The 21,275-nt window shown below is 39.8% G+C and overlaps 1 protein-coding gene across 1 annotated transcript in view; it reads left to right on the top strand.

Annotated features, from left to right (window-relative positions):
• Positions 1-256: 256 nt before the first annotated feature.
• asic2 (acid-sensing (proton-gated) ion channel 2) overlaps positions 257-21,275 on the top strand; it is a 449,569-nt gene continuing 428,550 nt past the window's right edge. Inside the window, exons 1-2 of the mRNA XM_030736069.1 lie at positions 257-386; positions 1,118-1,737. Of these exons, the coding sequence (XP_030591929.1) occupies positions 1,162-1,737 (576 nt within the window). The 5' untranslated portion in view covers positions 257-386; positions 1,118-1,161. The remainder of the gene's footprint in view (positions 387-1,117; positions 1,738-21,275) is intronic.

Genomic DNA, 21,275 nt, shown 5'->3' with positions numbered 1-21,275 from the left:
GAGAGCAAGGGAGGAGAGTGTTGCTTTCCCTCCTCCTCCCTCTCTCTCTCTCTCTCTCGCCCCACTCTCTCTCTGTACAAGCATGTGTGTTGGTGTGTGCGCCTCCCGTCTTTCCCGGCTCCACTGTTGTTCGCCGCCACCACAGATGAGCTGGGAAGAGGAGGGAAAGCGGATGTATCTGGCCACAGGAAAGCAGGAGGAGTTTGGATCGGCATGCGAGACTAACCAGCAGCTCTGCTTATCAACAGCCCCCCCACACCCCCTCCTTCTTACGCTTTTCTCCGTGTCCCTCTCTCTTTCACACGCACACGAACCCACACGTGCGCTGTCAGACTCACACACACTCGCGCCGGCTGGATGTCTTCTCGCTAGGCTGAACGAGAGAGGTGCTTAGGCTTCTCGTTAGTTGAGGGCACGGGAAACCATGAGCAGCATTGTGTGTGCGTGTGTCAGCTTGCATGCACACTCATGCATAAGAGAGTTACGGCGTGCGCGCGCGCGCGTGTGTGTGTGTGTGTTTTTGAATGGAGATGAGTCGGGACGTTAAATACACAGAGGCAGCTTTCTCTGGCTTTCGGCTCAAGTGACTTTCACCTCCCGCTCCGGGTGTCACAGTGGACTTACTTCTGGTATTTTTGTCAATTAAGCAGTCACAGGGGCAACTGAGGATGAAAGAGAGCAGGGCAGTTTGGGATTTGGGTAGAGTGTGTGTGGTGAGTGGATGTTTGTGTGTGTGTTGGGTGTAGTAGGAGCCACAGGCAGTCTGGCAGCCACAGTAACTCTGAGCTCAAGGGAGTGATTGAGAATGGAGGTGGAGAGGAGAGGGATGCCCTGAGGGAGCATCTTTCTCCTCTATTTCTTACTCTTTGTAGTAGTTATGTGGGCTGTAGAGATCTTTGTCTTCCTGTACCTACCTCCTCTCCTTTTACAGTTGTTCTTTTCCATCCATTGTATTTGGATGCTCTTTATCAGTGGTTGTCTCTCTTCCAGTTTTCTATGGTTTTTCCTTTTTGTCTTTGGGTCTATTGTTCTGTTTTTCTTTGCCTCTTGTCAGTCAATATGATTTTTGGACTATGAATTTAAGTCTTTTATTGAAGTTCCATCTCTGTCTGTGCAGGTGTAAGTTTACGGATGCTCCCTGGCTGAGGAGGTGGAGAGCTGATGATGGATCTGAAGGAGAACTGTGGCAGTCAGGGGAGCCAGGAAAGCTCCAGCCTGCGTCCCACCTCCTGGCAGGCCTTCGCCCACACCAGCACGCTGCATGGCCTTCGCTTTGTCTTCCCTTATGGTCAGCCCAGCGCACGCCGCTTGCTTTGGGCTGTGGCTCTGTTGGCCTGCCTGGGACTGTTAGCCCTGGAGAGTACAGAGCGGTTGGCCTATTTCCTCTCCTACCCTCATGTGACCAGTGTGGATGCTGTGGTGTCGAGCAGCCTGGTTTTCCCTGCTGTGACCATTTGTAACCTCAATGTGTATCGCTTCAGCCATCTCACGCGCAATGACTTGTACCATGCTGGAGAGCTGCTAGCCCTGCTGGATGTGCACCTGGCTATTCCCCAGCCACACCTGGCTGAGCCTGATGTGCTTGCTTTCCTGCAAGAGAAGGCCAACTTCACGGCCTACAGGCCCAAAGCGTTCAGCATGAAGGAGTTCATTGAGAGGGTTGGCCATGACTTGGAAGAGATGATGCTCTACTGCAGATACCAAGGTGAAGATTGCAGCCCTAGCGACTTCAAAACCGTGAGTACGCTTTCTACATGCCATGTTTTCAATGTCAGCTCTTCTGGGCTCTCAAACCCTCTCTTCAGTCTCCTTAGCCATCAGTTGGCTGTTCCTGAGTTGTTCAGGTTACATCTAGCAGGTTTCTAGTGAAGGAAAAAAATAAAATGACTTATTGCCTGATGGCTGTTTTCTCCCTCCCATGGTGCAAGATGGAGAGCCTCCTGACTGTTTCTTTTCCCAGGCACTCTCAACTTTGGCTGCACAGGTTGACTCTTACGCTTTGTTGAAAACATATTCCTTTTTGTTGCTTTGCTGTTGTCCTCAGCCTTCACACAATAGGATTGCCTCGCTGGCAAATACACAATATACTTCAGTGACAAGTCTAAAGTATTTTAGTCACTGACACAGAGGAACAGTTGTGTCTTGGGCCATAGCGAATAGTAAATTCCCTCATATCCTGCTGCCACTTTCTCTATTTCTCCACTCAAGAATTTTTGTTCTCTTTAGATCAAATAATGCTCAAAGGATGGTTGTCTCCCTGCTGGATTGTCTCAGAGTGTAAAATCACAGCTAAAATATGTCATTATTACAGTTCTGTCTGTTTGTTCTGGTTTTAACTTGAGGGAGCTGACCAGAGCAAGGTGCAGGTATAGTGGTGAAACGCGTGTGTCTTGTACTAATAAAATGGAAATTGGACTTTTGGCAGTCAAAGCGAGCAAGTTCTGGAGTAAAAGTTGGTTTTAACACCTAAAGTTAATATTCTGAACACCCATCTGTTGCATACTTAGATCTTGTAATTAGATCCATCGTGAGTCTGTGAACAGCACAGTTGATGCAGTGTTACAAAAGGGAACAGTGAAACTTCTGTATCACAACCAGTTTTTTCTGTAGACATAGTGAATATAAATGTCCCTTTCTTCAATGAGGACTCTTCAACAGGATTTTTTGAAGGCTGTTTAGATATGTTGGATCAACAATTGTCTTGGATTTTGTTGCTTGTCCTAATACAGTGAGTTGTATACCCTTTCATTTGGACTCATTACCACAAATCCTGCATATAGAATAGTTTTACAGACCAACTGAAATGCATGCTGTGCAGCTGCAAAGCTTTGGATGAATTTATTCTGATGTTCATCTGTTGGCAGACTCTTGATTTGTGCCACACTCAACACAGAGGCTGACTTAGTTTTGTTGGTGTTGCATTATTACTGCCTGGTAAGCTAGAGATTTTTCAATATAAATCTGCACCACTTAGCTCTCAGACAGACAGAGTTTGCAAAGGTGGAATGGCAGGTGGACCCTTCAGCTCCTGTGGAAACAACTCCCAGTTTAGATTCAGGAGACAAACACGTCTCTGCCGTCTACAAAGATTAGGCTTAAAACTTTCCTTTTTGATAAAGCTTATAGTTCGGACTCAATCCGGTGACCCTGAATCGTCCCTTAGTTGTGCTGCTGTAGGTTCATGCTGTTGGGGGAATTCCCATGATGCACCAAGTATTTCTTCTCAAGCCCCGTCTTTTTAACTCCCCATGCATTTACATGACAAAAGTTATGCTTTCCTTTCCCCTCTCGCTTCTCCTCGAGCCTGGTTTTCTGCCTGTTAAAAAGGAGTTCTTCCTTCCCACTGTTGCCAAGTACTGCTTACAGGGCCTGATTATTGTTATTTTCTTTCTAATATTGTAGGGTCTTTACCTTGTAATTTAAAGTGCCTTGAGGCAACTGTTGGCACTATATAAATAAAATTATAGAAAAATATTACTCTAGCTTCATGTTAATATAATAAAAGACATCAATATCATTGAGCCACTTTGGGGAGATCTCAAACATGCAGTTCATGCAAGAATTTACATGAACTGGAGGCATTTTGCCAAGAAGACTGGGCAGCTTTACCACCTGAGCAAATAAAGTGCTCCATCATATGTAAACCTTTGAGCACATCTGTAACTGTTAATATTGTGAGCTAAAATTATCAGTAGCATAACAGCTAACACAACTTCAGATCGTGGTTGTAGACTCAATAAATTGGCTTATATTTCTTCAAGGGATACATCGGTCTGATACACAGCTTCTATGTTAACAGTAGCACAAAATTTGGTGTATTATCATGTTGGCTTATCTAAAAATGGCTGAGTTGCATACACTGAGGTCTTGAGATTGTAACTTGCATGAGCATTGGTGTGAGATTTTATTATGGGAAGTTGGAACAGTACTTTTCTTTTTTAGTATTTGGCTTAGTAATGACACTGGTGTTGGGAGAGCACATGAACTAGGCAACAGCACCTTTTTTGTCACCTCTCCAGTGTAGTGTTGTAGTCAAGACCACCTAACCCGAGACCGAGACAAGACCAAGACCAGAGGGTATCGAGACCGAGACAAGACCAAGACTTTTAGGGTCCGAGACCAGTCGAGACCAAGACCGAGGGGGGGCGAGACCGAGACAAGACCAAGACCAGTGCCTGACACTACATGACACAATAAAATGTGAAACATGATCAAAATCACTTCTCAAATTGATCTGAAAGATCCGCATTCCCATAAAATCATCCTGATATTAAACACTCACAGCTCAAATAAATATAACCATCTTTATTTAATACTCCTGGGTGACTTCCATCATTTATCACAGAATGTAAAACAATTATTCATAGTTCATCACAATAGTCTTAACTTTTCTCTGCCTTTCATAAACTATGCATAAAGTTGTGTTGTTTTTAAACCAACAACCTTTGTAAAAATGGGTGCTTTTTCAAAACCACATAGCTAAATGTGTAAAACTGAAAAAATGGCAAACACTCATCAACAGTAAGAACTAAAGCCTTTAATCTTATACAGATTAAAGCTGCAGGATGTAACTTTTATAAAAAATCTGGTTTTTACATATTTGTTAAAACTGTCACCATGTCAGACAGTATGAGACCGATAATCTGCGAAAAAAATGGAGCTCATCCACCTCCTCCCTGAAAAGCTCCCAGTCAAAAACAACCAGTCAGAGCCAGGAGGAGGGTCTTAGCACTGTCAGTCACTCCTGGTGTATGCTGCTCAATGTAGTTGTGTGCAACACTTCATAATTTGGTATCGATCCTATGTAAAGTAAACACAGGGCCATTATCACCGACACTGATACCAATACTTTTTAATAATTATGAAGAATTTCCATGAAGTTTAACTGGTTTGAGATTTTTTTCCTTTGGATCATTAATTAGTTAAAACCCAGGATAGAATTGGGCAAAGTTTATATGTAAGTAGAAAATACTTTATCAAAATAAAAGTTATTGTTCTGAAACAATAGAACAAAACAATTTTCCCCATAAATTGATGTTTGGATTTTTTTTCATAAATTAAGTGTACAAAATCATCACTCAAGAACAAATGCAAACTTTTTTCCAGGTAGATTTTTCAGAAAGTATAATAAAAAAATTTAATAAAAAATGTTCCTTCATTCACTAATTTTCTACAAATTTAAATTTAAATTTGATTTAAATGTTTCATAGCAAAATCCTTTTTTTTCCCAAATAAAATATGTTATGCATCACATGACAGTATAACAAAACACTGTGGGGAGGGGAGGAGCAAAGTGCTCTGTGCTGTGACAGGAGCGACACTTAGACAGTCAGCTCGCATCTTTGATGAAACCGCAGCACTGCATACAGGAGAGAAACTGAAGCCAAAGTATCGATCTCATCACACTGATATTGATCAATACCAATACAACGTTGGCATCCATATTATCGATATTAGGATCAATCTGCCCACCACTAGCTCAATGTACTAATGGCGGAGAAACAACTTACTTACTTCTCTGCTGTTACCATTGGTGGTGGCCATGGTTAACTTCCGGGTTCTAGCAAGAAATATTTCTCACCCCAGCACTAATGCTAATGCTAATTAGTAAGCTAATACTAACCACCAAATGCCGCTCCCACTTGTTAATTGAGTGATGGGGCCTAAGACATAACCAGAAAGCAGTAATCAGTTTTTTGGACGTGTAGTTACATTTCTCGAGGTGCATGTCAGGTTTGCTTCAGAGAGGATTTTCAGTTATACACAAAGGATCAATGCAGAACTCTAAATCAGGCCTTATTAGATTGATAGAATGATCATTTTTGCATATAATCCAGAAAAGTTACATTTATATATCAAGCATTTAATGTGTCCCAGAGTGCCGTTTCCTTCCACTGTGTTTGCAGAAATCACATAAAAAAATACACAACAAAAACATAATCCAGATTCCTCAGCTGCTAATAGCATTTCCTACATTTGAATATCAGCCACCATATTGTGAGCATAAACTATCACGTTTTTAATGCAACAATAGGAAGTGACATCATCTTGCTGGGAACTGTAGTATTTTATTCTTGAAGGCCTCTCATAGCTCTACTGGTGCTGAAAACTAATGTTTGACTATGGCTTTCTGAATACAAGTAGGGCTGCAACTATCAATTATTTTAGTAATCAAGTATTTAATTGATTACTCTGTCAATTAATCAAGTAATTGGATAAGAAATAATTTTTCATTTTAACAATTCATCAGCATATTTTAACTTCCGTACTGCAGATGTTTCTCTGTGTGAAACAAACAGGGTGGATGGAGCAGCTACAAAGTTCTCTGTTCTTCATGTTGCTGATCAGGTGGTTGATAAAAACATTTTGAAGGAGCCCCTCTGTACTGATGGTGGTGGAGGGGGCACCGAACGATTGCTAGTGCTAATGGCAGCCCCCCTTTCCCCAGTACACTGTGGTTATAGGTCTGTTCTGGTGGCTACAGCTGACGTAAAGAAAAAAATAACAGCTGACATCCTCTGCACAACACGCGCGCACATTCAAACATGCGCACTCACAGCACAGAGAAGTGGGGGCGTGAAAAAACATCTCAGCGATCCACTCGTGTTAAAGGGTCGTTTTTGTTTTTTTTGGAAATGCTCCGCTTACACGGAGACACCTGAGCTGCAGAGCTGAAACCAAACATCAAAGCAACAAATTTGTGTCGAGGATTTTTAATAATCGAATTGCGTTATTCCAAGAATTGTTGCAGCCCTAAAACTTGCATTAAATTTTTAGTTTGTGTATCAAAATACACGAAGGTTGGTATTTACCTTTCATGCTGGGATTTTTTTGTTGAATCGGAAGCCTGAAATTTTCCTTTGATCTTTATTTTCCCTCTTACTTCTCTTCGTGTTCATGCGGTTATTTCGATTTATGCAGCACACGCGTGACCATAGTGAGATCAAACATACACATTGTGAATGAAACTGTCCGTGCTCTGTGGTAGATTGCAAACTGCGGTGAAATGATACAGGCGTAAGCAGCGATAATAGCAGCGACCTAGCCGGGGCGGAGTCTGTGAGGTGCGCTCCTTTGAGAGGCAGAGGAGCGCAATCTTTGTGGGATTTGAATCAGTACGTTTTGCATCCAATAAAAGCAAAGATGTTAACAAATAAATTGGACAGTATTCTGGCAATTTAGTGATATTTCCACAGCTGTGGTCTTGACTGGTCTTGAAATAAAATCCCGAGTCCGCAAGGTCCGAGTCCATGACAAGACCGAGACCAAATGCGGTCGAGTCCATGACAAGACCGAGACCATCAAAAAGCGGTCTCGAGACCGGTCTCGAGACCAAGACCGATCTCGAGTACTACAACACTACTCCAGTGTAATGTTAATGAGTGACAGTTGATATAGTTAGTGTCTGCTAATGTGGAGGTGTTATTTCACCAGGTGATTTTTTTTTTATTTTTTTTTTACTGGTGCTGTTTTACTGATTTTGAACCATATTAAAAAATGGAACTGGCCGCTGCAAAATTACTAAAAATGATGTCAACTTGATATTATTAATTCTTCAACCTTCAGAAGCTCAACCAATAAATTTTAATCTTGAATAAAACTGAAATAAATGGTAAATATATTCAGCATTATATAAACACTGTAATTAAAGAATAGTTTGCTCTCTCTGTGTAAAACCAAATGAGCTTAAATTTGCAAAAACTAGGAGTATATTGTGCAAATTTTTTAAAAGTGTATCTACTATTTTTTTCATCCTGGAGCAGTAATGGTATGATGAATGAGCTCATTTAGAAAGTTGTCTAAGTAAGAGCCTGAATATCTGTTAAAAGATGCTGCTGATACAGATCTGTATTAATGAGATGTTTTGGGGTTTTTTTTTTTTGTGTGTCTGCCCCAAACCTGACTGGCGTGCACGCACAGCTTGTTAAAGCCACTACTGGGATTTGATCTTCTTTGATGACCTCTTAATTTTGTTGAGCGGACTCTGTTGTTATTCACAGAACACATCAACAACGTTATTGAGTCTCAGATGTGTGTAATCCAAGCTGTTAAAGCTTCTAGGCCTGTGACACTTACTGTTAGATTGATATCGTGTTTTATCCTGAGAGGTGCTCAATGCAGACGTTAATTGGAAAAACAACAATGGTAGATCACACTTTGGCTGTAGTGATTTTCTGTTCACACCATCATATGGATGCTTTCCCTGAGGCTCTGATCCATATTGCACTGAGCTGCTTGTGGGCAATTCTCTGTTTATATCTGCCAGGAGAACATTTGATTTTCATAATTTCATTCTGTTGAATCTTTAGGGAGTTAATTTAAAGCTAGCTTGGCTGTGTCTGTTCCTTCCCATGCAGCTCAGTGAGTCAGTGTAACTTCCCTTTAGTAACCATCTTGCATATTGTGGGACACGTCTTTGACCTGAAGCCGGGTTCAAAGATAATCATGTTGACAGTGCGGCTACTAGAAGGCACTGTCATCCTCTTTGCCCTCTGCCTGTTGCTGCTTCTGAGCTCCTCCTGACTTCTCCCCACCGCTCTCTGTCAACTTGCTCTGTCTCTCTTCTCTCTGTCACTGCAACGACACACCTTCATTTCTCCGGCGCCTTGTGAGAGGAAAGAAGAAAAAAACAAAACAAAACCACAGGCCCCCAAAATAGAAAAACTCATGCATGAATGAACTCAAACACATGGATCCAGACAAACCTTTACTCAAACACACCAAAATATACGCATACATGAATGAGTATACACACACACAGAGGGACAGCATTACCACGACACTCCAGGGACCCGAGTCAGCGCTTGAGTGACACTGTGATGAATGACCATGGGGAGGATTGTGGGGACGGGGGAGTCAGTGTGATGTGACTGATGGAACTGGATCAGAGCGCTGCACAAAAGGGAAACGGCAACAGTGTGCACATTTCCACCTACATGCATGTATTATGCTTTGCCTCAGAGTGTTTATTTTATTTTAGAATTTTTAAAATGTGCAGACTGCTCATCTTGTTAATTTATGTTTATATGTGAGTGCCTCTGCAACCTACTTGACATGATTCTTTCTAAATAAGCACTTTGGTGTGCTTGTTTTTCGAGGATGGCAGAAAAGGAGGGCGCATCTGAAGCCAAATTCAGCATCCTCACTTCCAAACAGAGCCAGTGAACAAAATCCCCGCCACACCAACTCTATTCTTTCAGTGCAGCATCTCTGCAAGGATGCTGAGCAGCCGTAGTGCTTCTCCATCCTAGATATTAAGACGTGAGTGTGGATCCATGAGAAAGTTGTGGGGAAAAGAAATTCAGACTCAAGGCTCAGTCCACACCCACTCGTCAAATAGAGGCAATTGAATTATTTTAAGTGGCAAGGATGGGGAATAATTTTGTTTCACTTGTGTTGTATCATAAAGATATGATCAACACTTCATAAAGACTCTAAAAGCTAACAGTGAGTCATTCATGGTTTGTGCTGGAAAAATATTGCAGCACATAAATGTAAATGTACTCTAGAAATGGTGACGTAATTAGTTTGTTCCTGAGGGATCTTTATGTGTGAATGAAAACAGATAATAGATGAGATATTTTGTTTGAAAGCAAACAAAGTCCTAGTGTTGGGTGTGGCTGTATTGATGCTCTTTGTCTAAAAAAAAATTCCCGTGTTCTGCCAGTTTTCATGCGGCGTATAATTTCAGTTAACTTTTTTTTTTTCTTCCTCTGCTGCTTTTAATTCCATTACTTTATGCAGCATACTGGCTTTGTGAAGTGCTGTCTGACCCTTGCCTGTAAACAGCATTTAATATAGACGTTTCTTTGGCTTTGCAGTAGTGCTGATTCAGTACCTGCCTGTCCAAGTATCCTAGAAATATAATTTGGTTGAACTTAAACATGTATTCATTTTTTATAATCGCATTTAAGACATCTAATATTTTTGCTCAGAACCAAATAATATATGACATTATTATTATACATGAATAGAATACTTACTATCCAACTATACACAGCAGTGTACAAATGAATGAAAAAGCTTTGGATTGATAGATACATTAGACACTTACATATATATATCTAGAGAGATAGAGATATATAGAGAGAGTGCATGTGAGTGGACCATATCTATGATAAATGTACTATGATGCAAGAAGACAATAGTGCAAAACCAGTCATGTTTAGTCATTATTTACATTGTTGTTTGTCTATTGCACAGTGTTTTTGCACATACAGGTGAGATGGGGGGGGGGGGGGGGGTGTATGTTGGAAGGATCAGGTGAGATGGGGGAGGGCGTGGATATCAGGGGGATTCAGAGACTGGGGATTGGGGGTTATTTTTTATGATTGTTTGTTGCCTCACTTTGCCTGAAACAAAGAACACCTTTGCCAGCTGTAACCCTGAACCCCCACCCTCTCCTATCCCCAAAAGCTCATCATTATGGACCAGGAAAAAAATCCTGTTGATATAATAACTATACTTTGAAATGAAACTTTAACCTTGAGGGAAAAGGAGCAGATGCCAAATGTCTTTAATTTAATGAGCATGACTATCATTTAGGGACTGTTCTATTAACTAAAATGATTATGCAGTGAAAAGTGTAAGAAATTGTGTGCCTAATAACTTCAACTCAGTGTTTTCCTGGGATAAATCATATTTATTTATTCATATTCATCTCATTGCCCATCCTTAAGAAGATCTGCTGGTGTAGGTCTAAGTGTATCATGTGTCATGTGTTTGTGTATTAATCAACATCCTTTTGCTTGTGTTTGTTTTGCCTAGTGTGATTACAGTCATGATTAAATCCTGATTGATCACACTGACAAGACACATCAGTGTCTGCCAGGGTGAATCAGCTCATTGTGTCTCTCCTGCGTTCCCTGCATGCTTCAGTAATATATATAAATACCCAGGAGTAGAGCTGGCCTGGGAGGACCCTATCACACTCTTAGGCTTAATGTGAAACCTGATAGCAGCCAGGGCCCGAGCTCTGTATCAAACAGATACTAATTAGCCACTCGTTCATTCCTCTGACCAAAACCTTGTTGGAGCAGCACTGCCAATGTAATGGTGCTGGCTATTTACAGCATCAGCAGTTAGTCATTACGTGCAACCTGTGGCCTTAGCTCTTCACAGGCTAATTATTGCATGGCTAGATTTGCCTCACTCTCACCGGTAGAGCAGGAATAGCTTACTGTCAGTCACCAATGTGTCGGGGGGATTATGTGCTTTCTAATCTGTCCTCCCCCTTCTCCTCCTTTGGCCACTCCATCTCACTAACTGCATTTTATCACTTTCACATTCATTTCTCAACATCTGAAAGCCCAGTGCGTCAGATTAGGTTTTGGTAGATGTACTGTATTAATCACTAATGTGGTATTACCGTGGCATTTTACATTCCCTGCAGGCATGATATCTCAGTCTTTTTAAAGGGCATGGGAAGCACCACAGCCACCCACAAGCCTTCCTCTCTAAAACACCCTGGAGAGGCATGCAACCTGTGCTGTTTAACCAACTTGGAAGAAGAGCTGGAGTGCAGCCACAGACAGACAGCTCAGTGTGTGGATAGGGCTTATGTAGTAGACACTGCAGCTGTCTGCAGTGGTGGATTATAGTAGGTTGATGATGGAGTGTGTGCTAAAGGAGTAATTTTCCCTGTAGGGGTTTTCTACTAAAAAAAATGATTGCACAGGTAATTAATGAAATGATTAATTTATTTGTGTCAAAACAAAGTTTTTCTTTTTTTTTTTCCTGACTGAAATAATACAAGAGATGTTGGTGCAACACTGAAGAGCTTTATTTCTACAGCTTTAATCGTGAGGAGGATACTCACGTGTCCTTTTTGTTTTTGTTGCATAGAACTATTAAGATGTACGACCTTCCAGCTTTAAGCTGACCTAAATCTCCCAGGAAGTATAAAGGAAGTATTGTGGTCTTTATTACATCAAAGCCTGGATTACATTGCCTGAAGCAGTTTGTGTTTTGATATAATAATGATGGATGATAGCTGTTAGATGTAGTACATGTTTGACACATTCTGAGCCTGATTTTGGCTTAAACTTGAGATGAGAAACATGCTACAACCCACGCTACAACCTGCAAGTTAGCTAATGTATGTTACCAGTTACCTTATCAGTTACCTATGTTACCTTAACCATATTACACACTTTAAATAGTTAGTACAACTATAAAGAAATTTAGTAAGTTAAAAAAAACAAAAAACAACCAAACTAGGAGAATAAGCGTTACCTGTTTAGTTCACTACATACTAAAGATGCACACTGTATCTATTGAATATTGGTAATCCTTATGGACTGATGTTGGCATCAGAAGCGATGCTTTCCATTTAAAAAAAAAAGTCTATTGGTAAAGGTTGTCTAAACACAGGCAGCTATACAGCAACTTGTTTAAAAGAAATAAAGTTGGCAACATTATAATTTAAAGCAGAAATAATCAAATTAAAAACCAGAGGCCCAAATCTGAGGTTTATTTGCAGCTTCAGGTTCTTTTGACGGTTTGTTTTCTTTGCTTTATGGTGTTTTTGTTTGGTTTCTTAAAAGTACTGAAACCCATTGAAAGTCTTCTATTCCACTGAGCTACTCTGATTGATGACCGACTACTTAATTCAAAGTGTGAATCTATCCACAGTGTGCCAGCAGCAGCATTGTAGTGCAAAAGTAGTGACACTGCATAAGTCAAATGTAAGCACAAAAGTAGCCTAGGCTGTATTTTCCTCTGTAGCTACTTTAAGACTTTAGTTTAGCAGTAAATAAATAGCTTAATATTGTTACTTTCCAGGAGCCTGCACAATATTGTCACCTAATAAAGCTGAAATTGAACAATATTTCCTCCTGGGATGTTGTAATCGTGGGTTGAGCTTTTTAACCAGTTGCTTAAAGCCCTGGTTTACCACCATCTAACCAGTAATCAGTAATTTCCATCCACTGTTTGCTCTTCCTGTCATATGGATGCAAATGCATCTAGCAAGTGCAACTAGCGAGTGCCCCAGTGGTGCTCAGGTTAGACATTTGTTGTAGTTGTAGTTTAAGCCCAGAACATCACTAGTGACTAATCTGTGTTTTATTTTTGTGACTGAGTTGACCGTGTAGTGGTTCTCTGCACAAAACAGAACATGAGAGGTTTATGGAAGAGGCACAGAGCTGTGTCAGTGCAGTACATGAAGTACTGCAATCAAATATTCATGAATTGGTGCAATTAGATTGAATTGTTCATTGAACATAGAATTGTTATAGCTGATTCAGTGAACAGTTTTGGTCCTTAGTTCTTTGTTTCTTATCATGTGTGTAATTGTATGAGTGTGTGTGTGTGTGTATGAGGTGGTATGTCACTGTTCGGGTCAGAGTTCAAGACATTTATTGGCACAGCAAAGAAAACAAACAAATGTATAATGAACATTTTTGTCAAAATTGTGCAGATCATGCTATTGTCAGTTCATTCACTGAAGTATTTTCATGTTAAAGGGGAGCTACATGGGGGAGTGCAAAAATTAAACTCTACATTTGACATGCAATTGATCCATCATCCATCATCTGTTCTCTGCATGATCTATACTGCTTAATGTCCTGTTCAGGGGATGCAAATGTGGTTGGGTGTCAGCTTTTTTGCTGTGTAAATGGTGATAAAGATGACTACATTAACAATGCCTCTGCAGACTCACAGAGCACAGACAGCTCTGTGCTTTCTATCAACACAGTAGGCAAACACGTGATTTCATGATATCTGAAGTGATACTGTTCCTGCTCTGGTTTTCTATTACCTTTCATGTATTAGTATTCTTTGCCTTTCTGTAATCTTTCACATAGCGTCTAAGCTGAGCATTAGCTCCTCAGGACTGACCAGTCGATGAAAAATCACATGCTTTTCTTTAAACAGGCTGGCTGACTCAGAGTCCTTTTTTTTGTCCATCTGTCTTTCTCTTTTAATCTCTGCAAGCTACCCAGGAGCTCTTTTGATCTCAGTGGTCACACTCACGTGAGAGCTGGGTGTTTAGGGCCCTGTGCCCTGCTGGGGTGGAGAGACTTTGATGGAAAGTGACCACTGATTAGAGTGATACCTTGATTTGAGTCATCATGGCTTTTATCATCTTTCTAAAACCTACCTAATGGCTACTTGCATATACATCTGCTGTTAACGGTGGGTTAAAATTTACAATGCCACAGACCTTTTTTTAATGTGATTATCTTTTATTTTCAATCAATTCATAGCAATAGAAAATAATATTGTGCAGAAAATATTTATATTAATTACTTCCGTGTGTCTTACAGTACTGAATAAAGAGGAAAAATGGCACAGAGGGTTAAATGTCTTGATAACCCTTCAGCAGCTCCATCTGCCAGCATCAGCCTGACTCCTCTGCAGGTATGGTTGCTGTCCTGCTGCAAAGACTCTCACATCAGTGTCAGGACAATGTGTGCTCTTTTTTTTATCAAAATGACACTTGTGTGCAGGACAGCATGACTGGAAATCAGACAATGGCCCCACGAGGCCAAGGTTGGATTGATTCTCTGTCTGCCTCTGAGTTTTGTCTGACTGCAGTTTTCCTTTTCACCATATAAAGAGCTATAACTTAAAGTGAACAGTAATGGCAAGCTAACCGCATTTAACATCTGTTATCTGATCTCTGGTCAGCTCACTTCATTGTGTTGAATCCTCTTATGCTGTTTGGATTGCTAGTAAATGTTAGCAACAGATCCAAGTTTAGAATAAAGCATCTGGCATACATTGCCTATATAAAATACTACTATATAAAGTAGTATTTTACCATAAAGTGTGGTGAATATGGTCATTTAAAGACTAACGAGAATAGGTAGAGATAAGGTTCTGAGCTGTTCTTTGTGTGAAACCAAAGAACAGAGCTAAAAGTATGTTAATGTTGGGCTTACTGTATATTTGTAAAGTAACGGCATTATTTACAGTTAAGTAACTTCACACTTGTATCTTGTTTGTCATACTAATTGGCTGTAAATCCTACCTCATGCACTTCTACTTCAGTGAATCCCAGCTGCACAGATTTAGAGACTTGTCGGTGACCCCTTGGCAACTGCTGGGGAATAGCGTGCATATCCCGCCACCAGCCACCTAGCAAATAAAATTTTTAATTTCAGTCACTTAGCTGTTGCTGGATGTTGCAAAGATTTTGGGTTGCTAGTGAGTCACTGGCCAGTATCTAGGCCTGTGTGAATGGGGCTTTAGTTTCACTACATGTTGCACAGTGTCTTTTCTTTGTGTAAACAGATCATGAAATCCTTGCTTTCAAAGTTGTGCATTATGCAAATATAATGCCGATAGCAGCAGATATTATGCCGCTAATTTAAAACGCATCTTCAAACTAAGTTTAATTCTGGTGTGTGACAGATGTCAGAAAATAGTTTTTAGAAAAATTCCTGTACAATGCCTCTTACTTGTGTTTTGAGAGTTTGTCTGACCCTAAAACTTGTTTAGAGCTGCATTTAAAAAATTCAAGTTTTGTTCTGCTGAGACTGAGTGAAATGAGTCTGCACTTTCAGTTGCCTTCACTGCCTCCCTCCTTGGTTTGGCAGCAGCACTGTGCACAAAATAAAGCAAAGCCTGCACGAACAAGCATTTATTTGCTTGTTAGCATCGTTAAAGTTTGTTTGTGAATGTTGAAAAAGTCGAATGAATAGACTTCATTTTTCTGTCCTTGGTGTACTCAGTCCTTTTCAGATCTCGAAGCAAACTGTCAGAATGAAAAAACCAGCTTCATAAACTCTGATTGATTCTTCACTTCTAGGGTGAAGATTGGTAAAGTAGGGGTTAGCTGGTTTGATGACTATCCCTGTGTTTTAGTGCAGGTAAGTGCATTCAGTGATGTCTGCTCCCCACGTTAAATAAGAGAACCTCAAATGATCTTACTGATGTGCAAGTTGTTTCCTTCTCTGTTATAATTAGTTTAAAGCTGCCTTTAAAATAGCAAATGGAAGTATATTGGAGTAAGAGTTGTCTGCATTAACACGACTGCTTAATAATCAAACAGGGAGTACTTGGAAGTAAAACCCTGCTTCTAAGACCAGCTTTCTGGCATCTGCGTTTAAGTAAATAACGGCCACAGTTGCTATTTGAGGAAATATGGTAAACAGCACACCAGTATAAAGACACGAGATGATGGTACAAGCATCACATAACATGTCCCCATTTTCTCACTTTGAGGGAAAATGGGATGGACAGTGATGACACTGAATTTGAAGTGCCCACCTGATGAAATGCCCAAGGTGTTTACTGAACATCATGGTGAAAACCACAAAAGCCTTTCGATAAGAGACATCTCAAATGTCGTCTGATATGCTGTCTTGCATAAATCTGAACTTGTGACATTCCGCATAATGTATCATTGTGCTTTTATTGTATTCTGCAGCACTCATGGCATCCTTTGAGAACTCATTTGAATTAATATTTTACTAGGCGTGATCCTTTCTTCCAACTCTGTTTCTTAACTACACTTTATTTTTTCTTTTGTGGCATGGTGAAAGTAAACTTAAAAAACGCATTCAAATCAGCATTCTTTTGCATAAATTATGCATACATTAGCATCAGTATTGTACAGCAGTGCAAGCAGATGCATTGATTTATTTATCTCACTTTATGCCATCCTCAGCTTGTAGTCCTTACCTTCTTACCTGTTCAGTCATTCTCAGTCTAATTATATGTAGCAGAATTTGTGTCAGCGCTGCCTTATTTACTTTCTCTCTTCTGCATTCATGCTCGGTTCTGCTTTGGCAGTTGCCGCGTTGCTTTCCCTTCCCATTCATTATTCAAGGAGCAGTTGCTTGGATGTCCATGGATCTGGATCCAAACTCCATCCTGAGATACCTCACGCGGTGACTTGTAACATTAGTAGCTGTCTCTATCATGTCATGCTGCAACAACACTTCCCATACTGCTGGCAGTGATACCTGCTGGTCTTCCTGACAAGATGAGTGTATCTTTGTGAAGTGAATGTGCTAGCTCATTGTCGCCATCAGCTCTGATACGGGAAGATTGGTGGTTGTGGCGTTTGGACTTGTTATGAATATGTACTGACAGCAGGCGAGCAGCAGAGGCAGTGTTTGATCTGGGATCTACATGGGCATTTACTCAGCGTGAGGACAACTGGCAGGCAGGTGGGAATGGAGGAGTAGAGCAGGGTAAACTCAGCTTGGGCCTGCGTGTTAATATTAGAGCAGGCTAGGAGAAGACTGCTGCCTGGCTGACTGCATGAAAAGGGCAGGATGAGTGGAAGGTAGAGAGTTGGCGAACGTTTGTATATGATTGTTTGGCAAACAGGAGAAACAGAGACATGATCTTACAGAGGGAACTCTTTATTTTCTTAGCAGTTAAACAATTTATTTACTCAATCTTTTAGTCTAAAACATCAAGGATAACAGTAGCAGATTAGCCACATATTTCAATATGTTTTTAATGATCATCTAATGAATGAATTAACTAACCTTGCACAGTTTACTCCTTGTAATATCAGAAGAAAATGGAAAAAAACCCACTAAATATCCTTTAGATTGTTTGCGCTTTATTTTTTAACAGCTAAGTCCCTGGATGATCAGCATTAACAATGCTTCAAAAATGCATTGGCAGAGTGGCGGGAGAGCAGATGGGGGAACATGGATATGTTTTACAGTTGTATTGGAAATTGTGGAAATAAAAATTATATTGGTAAAATGAAATTAAAAAAACACTCAGCCTGCCAGGGTAGTTTGAACAAATATGGGCTAAAACAGCAGCCCTGCAATAAACCCTACATTTTATGAAGGTTATAAAACTCAGTTCTTCTTGAAACTGCAGTAGAAGGGTGCTCATTGTTATTTTGAACCCTGCTCTACTGTTTTGTATCACATTATACCAGCAGTTTAAAGTTTTTTTTTCTTCTCTACCCCTTCTGTACCAGCAAAGGTAGACTAAATAATGAAATACTGATGCCCTGGTAAGGTAGCAATTGACTGTTATTTTCTCCAGCAGCCAACACTCATTGTCCCACCTGCAATTTTCTAGCAAATTAGTACCATTACCAGCAGAGACTGACACGTGGAACAGTAAACAGGTAAGACCTTTCCACACGTCTATGTACAGATCATCTGTAGGTTATCACACCTGTGAATCATCTAATGAACTACACCTCTGCTGTGAATGGTAACATGTCAAAAAAATGAGATTTCTGACTTTTGAAATGTCTCTTTTGGCTGAATAAATATAGTTTAACATTGAAAAGAGAATGTAGAAGAGCTCAAGTCAAATGGAAAAGACAGAGCATACCACTGGCTGCAGGAATCTTTGTTCTGCTTGTCACTAAACATAGTTATTTGTTACTCTGGCTGAATATATGGGAGCGTATGGTGCACAATGAATTGTAGGCTCATCAGAGGCTTCCTAAGTGGTGTTGTGTAAGAGCGAACATTACTGTATACACTCACTGACCACTTGATTAGGTACACCTTTCTAACACTTGGTTCAGAAATGTGTTAATTTTTTTGGTATACATTCCTCAGAAATTTAGGTCTGTGTTGACACAGTTGTTGCAGATTGTTAGGCTGCACATCCAGTTTCACCAGCTCGGCTAATCTCCAGTTCCACCATATCCCAAATGTGCTCTATTGGATTGAGATCTTAGTGACTGTGGAGGCCAACTGAGTACATTGAACTCATTGCCACGTGTTCATCAGAAGACTGGGTACACTATGTTTATAAAGAGATGGACTTTGTTAACAACAACACCCAGGTACGCTATAGTATCTAAAAGATGCTCAGTTGGTACTATGGTACACAGAGTGTGGCAAGAACCCCAACGTGGGTGGCACCCAGTGTGGTCTTCTGCAGCTCATCTGCTTAAGGATCAGCGTGTTGTGCTTTCAGAGATGCTCTTCTGCATATCTTGGTTGTAACAAGTTTGAGTTACTGTTGCCTTCATGTCAGCTTGAAGCAGTCTGCCCGTTTTCCTTATTTTTTGACATCAACAGGACATTTTCTCCCAGAGAACTGCTGCTCACTGGGTATTTTCTCTTTTTCAGATCATTTGCTGTAAACCCTAGAGATGGTAGTGTGGGAAAATCCCAGCAGATCACCAGTTTCTGAAATACTCAGACCAGCCCGTCTGGTACCAACAGCCACGTCAAGTTCACACTCACTTAAATCACATTCTTCCCAATTCTGATGCTCGGTTTGAACTTCAGCATTTTGTCTTGACCTTGTATTCATGCCTAAATGCATTGGCTTGCTGCCCTGTGATTGGCTGGTTAGATATTCGCACTAATGAGCAGTTGAGCAGGTGTACCCAATGAAGTGTATAGCCATATCTTTTCTCATTCGGACTATTTGTTTATTCAGCAAAATATCAGCACTTGGGCAGTCAGACATATATTCATGTAAAACTTTGATATTTTTCCACTCTGCTATTCAAAAAAATATAACCCTTTCCTTCTCCCTTTCATATCATCTGGTTATATTTTGAACTTGTGAGACAATTTGTCATTGTCAGTGTCATCTGCCAATGTTGAGTTCACACTCTGGGCAGATTATTTTGTTGTTTACTTTGCAGAGATTAAATCACTGTGGCCACAATGACCTCCTGAAGTTGGAAAACCCTCTCTGAATTATCGATTGCAGAACTGTTGAGGACACTGAGGTTATTTCTTTGTGACATTTTTTTTTTTCCTCTGCAAGTAAGAGTTTTAGTGGCCTGGTGCAATTTATCCTTCTACAGTGTTGAAAAAATGGTTTTCTCTAATAACCAAAAATATGTATATTTAATGGAGAAAAACATTAACCCTTACATTTTTTCTTAGTATGTCATTAAATAAAATGTCAGTAAGTGTACTGTTGGGCTGCTAATTAATTAATATTGTTTCAGTTTTAGGGCTTGGAAACATGTACCAAATTATTTTTCCTAATTGAAAATTATTTTAATACAAATACTATATAAAATTTCATTGTATTAGATGTGGGAATCACCAGAGACTCCACAATATAATATCACAATACTTAACTCACAATACCATAGTATTGTGATTTTTAAACATTTTGCAAGATGCTGAGTATCGCAGTAACATTAATTGTGTTTTATCCTTGTTTTCAACTCTCAGATATGTCCCCAGAGTTAAACGTTATTAATATCTCTAAGTTCTGTCTGTTCCTCTCACTTACAGTAAATCATTTGTTATTATTGCAAAACTGCATTGTGAAGTAGAGACTGGACAAGAGTGTCATTAAAATCTGTCAGAAATTGCAAGCATGGATGTTTTTTTTTTAATTTTATTTAAAAAAAAAAAAAGTTTTTATGCCTAAAGCTCTCCAGAATATTACATTGTCACTAGGGGTGGGTTATAGAGCCTCAAAATTATATCTGGAGATAAAACTATAACATAACTGCTTAAAATATTAGTTTAACAATAACTAAAGTGATTCAACCTTTAGGAGCTGCACAATGTTGTCACATAAAAAAATAAAGTAAATTTAAACAACAAGCATTTTCTGCTTGGGGTGTTCTTGGATCAGGCATCTTAACCAGCTGCTTAAAGCTCTGCTTTTCCACTGCGTAACCGTGTCAGTACTGCACTGGTATCACAGTTTGCTGCTCTCGTCACATGTAGTGCAACTAGGAAGCGCTCCAGCCGTGCTTGGTTGAGTCATCTGTTTACTTTTGGGTCACACATCTTCAGCTGCTTCTATCGCCTCCTTCATACCCCGGTTTACTCAAATTTGTTGTTTCCAGATTTATCAGTAACATTTTTTTCATATGTTGCAAAGCATTGTGTTTAGTTGGAGGTTGTTGAAGTGGCTTCCTTTTTAATAAATTGTCATTGAAGGCTGACACATGGATCTTGCTGTCAGACATGTTTGAGCTTGGGTCATTGTGCATAAGGGAATATAAACTCATGGCGTTGCTATATCATTGATATCATAGTATGACACTATAAATATATACTGGTATAGTGGCTGATATATAGTACAGCCCTATTTGGTACTTGACTGACTTTTGTGATTTGTTATAGCTTTAGAAAGATAAATTATATAAGTATTATATAAGATTATTTTATTTTTTATATATATATATATATATATAAGACAAGGCTGAATGTTTAGTTTCAAAATAAACTTTGTGTTTTGTTTTCTTGTAATAGCATGAAAAAATTTTTGCACTCTTCTTTATGCATTGTTGTACTAAAACTTGGTTTTACATGCATTACATTGTATTTTTCAGTTATCTGCACCATGAGCAGACAGAAGATTAAAAGTGTAAAAGAAAATTCAAAAAACGCCGTGTCACT

Source organism: Archocentrus centrarchus, chromosome 8 (assembly GCF_007364275.1).
Source record: "Archocentrus centrarchus isolate MPI-CPG fArcCen1 chromosome 8, fArcCen1, whole genome shotgun sequence".
In the NCBI taxonomy this organism is placed as follows: Eukaryota; Metazoa; Chordata; class Actinopteri; order Cichliformes; family Cichlidae; genus Archocentrus; species Archocentrus centrarchus.
Note: the sequence above shows the minus strand (reverse complement) of the source record. Positions and strands in the feature narration are given on the sequence as shown.